This window comes from Myotis yumanensis, unplaced genomic scaffold (genome assembly GCF_028538775.1).
Source record: "Myotis yumanensis isolate MYYU_CA2020_CCGP unplaced genomic scaffold, mMyoYum1.0.hap1 SCAF_11, whole genome shotgun sequence".
Taxonomy (NCBI): Eukaryota; Metazoa; Chordata; class Mammalia; order Chiroptera; family Vespertilionidae; genus Myotis; species Myotis yumanensis.
The window spans coordinates 53,242,225-53,250,320 of NW_027223762.1; the positions used below are offsets into that span (position 1 = coordinate 53,242,225).

General features: G+C 52.9%; 1 protein-coding gene across 1 annotated transcript; it reads right to left on the bottom strand.

Moving 5' to 3' along the window:
* Window positions 1-1,070: 1,070 nt before the first annotated feature.
* Window positions 1,071-6,317, bottom strand: CUNH2orf68 (chromosome unknown C2orf68 homolog). The gene is made up of 4 exons (XM_070429621.1): window positions 6,158-6,317; window positions 5,963-6,081; window positions 4,982-5,133; window positions 1,071-4,622 (listed from the first exon to the last, which is right to left on the bottom strand). Exons 1-4 carry the CDS (start codon window positions 6,262-6,264, stop codon window positions 4,500-4,502), a joined length of 501 nt encoding a protein of 166 aa, XP_070285722.1. The 5' UTR covers window positions 6,265-6,317; the 3' UTR covers window positions 1,071-4,499.
* Between the last annotated feature and the right edge of the window lie 1,779 nt (window positions 6,318-8,096).

The following is an 8,096-nucleotide window of genomic DNA, read 5'->3' on the forward strand; positions in this document are numbered from 1 at the left end:
CAGGCCAAGAGTGCCCTCTTGGCTCCTTTCCTAATTAAACAGGCAGAATACTTCCTTGCACATACCAGAAGGGTGCCTGGCGCTCTAAAAGGAAGCCCAGCATCTGCTGAGAGCCCTTGTGAGACAACACCGGGGCCAACAGATCATTTACCGCAAGGGAGCAATGGCCCAGGCTGCCAGGAGGCCGTTTTAGGGAAAGGTTAAATGGCTGGTACTGTTAGGGAAATGGAGCAGATAAGCCAGACATGGCACTGACAAAGGAGAAACCCCTTTGGACTCAGTGACAGTTAAAAATGGAAAGAGGGAGGGGAAAAAATTAGTGGACAAAGGAAACCTGCTGGAGAGCCCTTTGCTGAGTCCCATCAAGACAAGCAGTTAAAGTATGGCGGTACAGAGCCATTACTGTACAAGAACCCCAGGCTGAATGGACCAGTGGGGTGTAAGATTCAGGGCACCTTCTGCTGGCCATGCTCTGTGCCCCAGGAAAAAGGGGGGCCTCTTTCTAATTCACAGACACCATCTTCTGACTCAGGTGTGTTCCCATTGGCGCAGGCCCCTTTTTCTCATCTGCCCAATGGTGTCATGAGCCCAGGGCATTTTCTACCTCTTTAGTAGCTTTGCCAATCATAACGAACACTGTATCTTATTGATCTGGGTTTGTGTTCCTGTCCAACCTTTATCCCGGAAGACCTGAGAGAGCTGGCTATTCAAGTTCTGAACTGGCTGTTTTAACATAAATCGGGTAGACAAGTGCTCCAGAGCTGTGAGGAGGAAGATTTGGGCTTAACATGACAGTATGAGTAAGGAGTTACCCCGATAGAGCTCCCTGTGACAGAATGGGTAGTTGGTAGGGGAGAGTTAGATAAGAAGTAGGACCCGAAGTCTTTAAAAGTCCCTTCCAGCTCTAAAGCTACAGGAGTTACACTTCTACCAGGACAGTTCTTAAAATAGGCTAAGCAAGAGATGAGATTTCAAGTGCTGGTTCTGTGGTGCTGAATGTTAGGAGCAGGCATTCACCTTCACCTCCCTACATACACAGGTGATTTCACAACTCTTGGCAAAAACAGTGCTTGTAAAAATAATGTTTATTGGTTAAAAAATTACAGTCTTTGAAAAGTACCTCCCCTCCAGAATTTTTCAAATAATTTGCATACTTTTTATTCATCTACATAGCAGAAACATTGAAATGAGAAAACAGAAGACTATATGGCTTTTTATACATTTAACATCATAGCGTAATCAGTTCAACCAGTCTGTCATTCTGGTGGCTCTGAAAAGGCAAGAGGAGCCATTCACTCAGGTTTTCACTTCTAGCTTCACTCCAATCACTGGGGAAATTCAGGCTCGGTGCCTGCGGCTCCTTGGCCATCAAATTCCTCAGGGACAGGACAGGAATACAAAGAGGGAGCTTAAAATGTTTTGAATAACTTTCAACATTCTATGGTGATTCTCCCAAAGGCTCAGAGGTAGGAAAATAATGTCTTTATTCCTCTTTCTATAGTAAAGGCTTCATTTATATTTGTGAATCAGCTGGGAATCCACTACCCCAAAGGATTTCTTCCAGCTCTCCAGGCTAACTTCTAGTTGGGCGTGCCCCGTAGGGTAGACCATGGAGATGGAATCTCTCTTTCAGAGGCTCTTCCATAGAGAGCATTTGTTATTGCCCAAGCTGCTCGGTCCTCCTAATGTCTGGCCTGGCTCCAGACTCCCACTCTCTCACTCAATACAAAAAGCTTTACATTCTTTTCTTGCGTTATGTTCACCAAAGACTTCCATGTTTGCCAACTGGCTGGAACTTAAGCTTTAGTGTTTGTTTTTGTTTTTGTTTTTTTGCACAGCCCAAGCCCCACGCAAACCCCAGCTTCCTTCTATTTGTAACATTACCCACTTTGGCCCAGGAAACACAAAACCTTAAAATCCAAGGCTTAACTCTCAGTAAGTGAAGGCACACATAATTTTGGATAGACATAAGATATGCCTATCAGGCTACCAGACTTTTTTTGAGACAGCCAAGAAGGTATCTAGTCAAGTGAGGGTTGAATCTGAAGCAGCCTGCTGGAAAGCTCAGCTAGTCCAACACTGTTGCCACTGGGCTAACAGCACGGGATAGTCCCCTCCGGGACTGATCTAGAGCCTGTGGGAAATGCTCTGAACACTGTCCTTGAAGGCAAAGCACCGATTTTTGAAAACAGCTGCCAGAGGTCTGGAGGTAAGTCTGGTGAATAAACTGGTTAATACCATCTTAGATCCCAGATGATGGGTGGCAAAGTAAGCAACGAGCCTGTGCTAGAAAGCTGCTGAGGTCCATCACCAGAGAAGCATTTCAGGCACACCTAGAGCAATGCAGCCTCAGCCCCCACAGTTCTGTTCTGCAGGACAATCTCTCATTTAAGCACCAGGCTTAGTGCTTTATATAGTCAGACTGCATAAATTAAGAATTCGATCTTTCTTGAGTGGAAAATATTTTATATGCACTTGATATGCAAAGTGCAAGAAAAATTCTTCACGCAAGGAGCTCTCATTAATTTCTTACCTGAGTGTGTGAGATTACATGACAAACATAGAAAGACAACAGGCACACACTTCTTCTCATAAAACAGGAAGGGAGGCTACAATCTCCGCTTCTGGTCTTGTTTCTAAATTTTCTAATAAATCCAGGAAGCAGGCCATCCAGCGGAGAGAAGATGGACCCCAAAGTATTTCCAGACTGGGAAGTCTAAGAGTTCCAGTGAAATCCTATGTCCAAGTCAGATCAGCTGACGAGTCGGAAGACTAAAATGACTGGTCCTCTGAGCTGCAGGGAAACTGGGATGATGGCACAGCCCCCTTGACCCAGGCTCTGGAGGGTAGTTAACATTATGTTAAAAGGCACATTGACTCCAGCTGAATATATAGAGGGCAAGCTTTCCCCTTTAAGAGTAGAACTGAGCCCAGGACCGGCAAGTTTAAGGCCTTTAAGCTTGGGCCACAGAGCCCACAGAGTGGTTCACAGAGCTGGGTGGAGCAGCAGTGGCCAGCTCTGTGGGTCAGGAGCACTCTGGTCCCTTCACAGCCAGGCCTTTCTAAGGAATCCACCTCACGGACGTTCCTGGCACGGTCAGCTCTGGCCACCTGCACCTTAGTAAGTACTTTAAGAGTGCCCTCAGGTGTCCTTTAAGAGGAACGTTGCTGAGATGGACCAGCCAGACTGATCTTGAGACCCTGATGTGGAGAAACCCCTGGGGTAGGTAGACTTTGGTTTCAAGAAGTCTCAGTGCTCATGGGTTCACATCAACCCTAAATTTCAAATTACTAAAAAGGTTCCAATGTACTGAAAACCGAAGTGGCTTGGAACTGCAGTGTGGGTTTCTCAGATCTTTAGCCTAACCCTGCATTAGGAAAAATGTTCACTTAAGTGAAAGCACTGATACTCCTGGGATTTTTATTATAAGGATCTGTTGGGAGATTATATACTCTTAGGGAGGCAGGAAAGGAGAAAGAATGGGGCAGGGGAAGAGCAGATGAGAGGTTCATTTCCTCTGAGACATTGTTTGGGTCTCCCCCCGCCACCCCCCTCCGCCCCCTTTGCAACTAGGGTTCTAAATAGGCAATTATTGCTGTCGAATTGCTCTTTGTATCTATGTTCCAGACTGTTAAATCACATTTGGAGAGGCAGTTTTAAGCATGTTTTGATAATTCCCCTTTAAGGGATGAGGCTGAAAGCTAGAACTCTAGCTTAGTCCTAACCAAGGCAGGTTTTGCTGCAAGAAATCCTTGCAATTTAGTTTTGGCATCATCTTCTTAGGTCTCCTTATCTAGATAGTGTAAAGCAGTGGGGCATGACAGAAACTTGAAAAAGCCATGACAGGGGAGGGAGACATGCTTGGGAGTTGGCCTCAAAAATGAACATCTCTCACTGTGTTGGTATCGGGATTACTGGGCGAGTGTGTCAGAAAGGTAGCGGCCCCCTCACCCCGCCACGACCCCAAACCTCCAAAGTCCTGAGCAGCTGGAGGTGCAGTCACATTGGGAGGTGGGGAGTGGGGCGGAACTGATGGACTTGGAGACAAAAAGATGAAGGAAAGGAAAGAACAAAGAAACAGCTGAAAAAAAAAGACCTAAGAAAACATGAATGAACATGAGCAGAAGCCCGGTGGGAAGGAACCCTAAAATAACGTGGTTCACAGAGCTGGGTGGAGCAGCAGTGGCCAGCTATCCCAGGGCATATGAACTCGGTGAGAAAGCAGCATGTTGGCATAAGGCTCATAAACCTTGGCTCTCCCTGGCGTCTCTGCTTCTAGAACACCAAGCTAGCCAAACAAAATTCTCAAAAGTTCCCAATCAGGCTGGTCAATGGGCCAACATACAAGGAAGGTGGTCAGGCATTGTCCCTGCAGCACCCTCTAGCAGCTCTGGGGTGTGTTTGTGTGTCAAGATCAGCCCAGACTGGTCCTGGCACCCCCAAACTAGGGAGCTCCCTGGGCAGCGACCCCAGCCTGGAGGGAATGCTTTCGGCCCCGTCAGTCTCGGCTCTGGCGCTTTGCAATCTCCTCCTTGATGCGCAACTTGAGGGCCTCTTGCATGGGTGGATCCAGAGGCGTGTGTGCCGACACCTCCTCGCTCACCCTTCCTGGATCATCGTCCTACGTGGAGGAAGAGTCAGGAAGCTCAGGGTCTGGCCTCTTCCGGAAAGGCCACCTGCCCTGTCCCTAGACTGTGCTCTCAAAGAACTTCATTTGACTCACACGTGCCAGCGCCTGCCATTTCCCAGGTATCCCCTGTGACAGTGACTCTCAACTGAGGGCCATGAGCCCGCCCTGTGGCCCGCTGAGGATCACTGTGTGGCAGGAGCTGTGCTCAAAAGCATTGCCCGGCAGCTTGTGCCCCCATGTGGAGCAGACACTCCCTTCTGACCCTGATGGAAACAGTGGCTCGGGGGCTGGCAGTGATTTCTACCAGTTCCTGGGCACCGTCAGGCTGTAGCTGTCTCTGCCAGGCGTACCTGATACACGATAACAGATGTGACCTCGCCGCTGTCCGCCTCATATTCTAGGCAGAAGAGCTGACGGCCAGAAGGCTCTGGCTCGGAGCCGCCGCTACTGCTGCTTTCCCGGGACTCTTCACAGTCTGGGTTGCTTGGGTGGGCAGAGCCATCTGGAAGGATGAACCAGAGTGAGAGGGAAGAGGGGAAGGCTGCTGGGGCCCTGACCACAGAGAGAAAAGCCCCCATCTTTCCGCAAGCATGCTTGCGTGTGACATGCGTGCCCGGCAGTTTCATGGACCTCTGCATGCCTGGCCTGGGGCCAGCACCGTCCTGCACACCGTATGCGTTTGTGTAGTGAATAGGGTTGGGAGGTATAGGAGAGACGGACAGAGCTCGGCCTGGGCTCAAGTCCAGGCTCTGTCATTTACAAGCTTTGAGCTTCTGGGACTCTCTGTGCCTGCTTTTCTGATTGTGAAACATAAATAAGAGCTCCTACCTTGTGGGGTCCTAGGATAACTATGTGGCAATGTACAGAAGACCTAACAAAACTGTAATGCTCAACAAATCTGGCGCCCTATGTGGGCTATTGCGATGCTGCCTAGGTCTCAGGGAATCTGGGGAAAGTGCCTTTGGCTGGGTTTGGGCTTCAGGCCACCATTCTGTCCCGGTCGCCTGCCGCTGTGCTGAGCATTTCCCCTGTGATGTGAGGCAGGGGGGATGCGGGCAGACAGTGCGGTGGGCACACTGGCCGACAGCTTCCTGCTGGCTCCCCGCTAGGTCCCGCAACACTGATGCGTGATGGGGGCCGTCCACCCTCCCTGTTCTCCAGGAAGCAGCACTGAGCGGAGCCTGGGGAGCGTCGAGGCGGAGGTTCCGGGAGGGGCCGCGATGAGCCGAGCCTTGGGAAATGGGTGGTGTGTGTTTTTCCAGAGAGAAGGGGGCGCGTCGAGGCAGAGGGCCCGGAGCCGAGGAGCGCGCGGGCGCGGCGGGCGGCCTCACCTCGGCGTCGCGGCAGGTACACCTGCAGGTCGGGCTTGCGGGGCCGCGCGGGCGCGGGCGTGTGCCGCCTCCTCGCCTTCTCCTTGGCCGCCTGCTTCACCTTCTTGTCGTAGTCATCCCTGAGGGGAGCCGAGCGGGAGTCAGGGGCGGCCGGGCCGGGCGGGGCTGGGGGAAGGGCGGCGGGGGGGACGGTACCGGGCCAGCTGATTCCGGCGGATGTGGTGCACGAAGCCGTGGCTCATGTCCAGCCGCCCGCCGGGCTTGCAGCAGAGACGCGGCCCGGGGTCGGGCGCCGCTTCCATCGGGAGCCCTGGGCGCGGGGCCGCCGCCGCATCGGCCGCCTTCCGCCCCGAGAGCTCAGCACCGCCCCGCGCTCGCCTTCCGGCCTCGCACGCAGCGCTTCCGCCCCGAAAGGGCCGCCGGGCCCAGCGCCCCGCGCGCAGAGTTCCTAGCGCGGATGGGCAGCGGGTCGAGCGGAGCTTTTCTTTGTGACACCACGTGGAGGGACAGGTGTTGGGGCTGCCGGCGGCTACGTCGGACAATTCGGCTCCCGTGACGCCGCTCGGGTTCGGCGTGGAACTGTGCACCTCGCCACCTGTTGCGTGACCTCGGCGGACTACTGAACCCCGCCGTGCCTCAGTTTCCCCATTTGTACTTGGGGACCGGAGAGCACCCACCTCCAGAAAGCCTGTGAGGGGGAGAGTGCTCTTGCAGGACACGCAGCGGCGCCCCGGCCGCAGCCCCCGCCCGCCCCGGCCCCGGCCCCAGTCCCAGCTCTGCCGTTGGCCGGCCTGGCGCCTACCGGCTGGATGTTTTAGCTGCCCCGCGGGAGGACCCAGGGGTGTTCGGGGGTCTGAGCGTGTGCCATGTGCGAGTTCTTTTTTTTTAAAATTATTTTTTAAAATATATATTTTATTGATTTTTTTTACAGAGAGGAAGGGGGAGGGTAGAGAGCTAGAAACATCGATGAGAGAGAAACATCGATTAGCCGCCTCCTGAACACCCCCTACGGGGGATGTGCCCACAGCCAAGGTACATGCCCTTGACCAGACTCGAACCTGGGACCCTTCACTCCGCAGGCCAGCGCTCTATCCACTGAGCCAAACCGGTCAGGGCAATGTGCGAATTCTTAACACACACACACACACACACACACACACCTAGGGATTCGTGACCAGGGAAGGGGCACACCGTGCTGCACCCACCCAGCGGAGGGAAACGGGCAGCGGCCAAAAGGACCCGCCCTGGGCATCCCTGTCTCAGGAACAAGACGCCAACTAACCTGTAGGACAGAGAGGACACTTTTGGGGCTGGTGGGTAGGTGCATTATCTTGGTCGTGGGGATGGTTTTGATGGGAAACTCAAGACTTTAAAAGTTTTTAGTGTTAGGCCGATTGTTAATAGTCTCGGACATTAATGCCCGTAGAAAGCTATGGTTGCAGGGACTGGAATGTGTGACCTGAGCGGCCTTCAGGAGACCCGCAGCCATTCGTTGTGCCCGGGAGGCCTGCGAGCGACCTAGACGGTATCGGAGCCCTGGTGCTCCAGGGAGAGGGCGCCTGCCTCCCGCATGCAGATGAAGGGGTGCCCGGCAGATGAAGGGACACCGACCGGCAGATGAAGGGATGCCTGGAAAATCACAGGCTGCAGCTTTTATCTGATTAACCTTTTCCCCTGAATTCCAAACCCCTTACTTACTTTCTCCTGAATTCCAAACCCTTTACCTACACTTTCCTGCTCCTTGTAAAAAGCGTGGCTTGAAAGGAGATGTTAGATGGCCCCGATAGCTGGCCGCCAGAACAAAGGTCCATAGAGATCGAAGCCTTGTCTCTGCTTGTTGGTGCTGGTGGGGGCGGGCAGCGCACACGCCAACGTCCTGCTTTCAGGGTCTGAGTGGGTCCACCCACCCGGCAGTTTTGAGACAAGCGCACACTTTAAACGGGCGGTTTACTGTATGTCAAAGCCCCTCAGTAAATCTGCACAAAGAAAGTAGCCACAGCTTTATTGGTGCCACCGTACGTCCCCTCTGTCCCACGTGTGCACTTCCGTGCGCTGCAAGAATAACCCTCTACATGGGGAATTAGTTAAGGACCCCGGGCTGCTGCAGGCAGGGCATGTTTTGGGGATGTCGTCT

Bases quoted from the DNA above. Each gene is read 5' to 3' on its own strand.
- CUNH2orf68 (XM_070429621.1), bottom strand. From the start codon at position 6,264: ATGGAAGCGGCGCCCGACCCCGGGCCGCGTCTCTGCTGCAAGCCCGGC. The intron at 6,082-6,157 runs GTACCGTCCCCC...GGCTCCCCTCAG, and splicing joins CGCCGGAATCAGCTGGCCCG to GGATGACTACGACAAGAAGG. The intron at 4,623-4,981 runs GTACGCCTGGCA...TCCTCCACGTAG, and splicing joins CATCTGTTATCGTGTATCAG to GACGATGATCCAGGAAGGGT.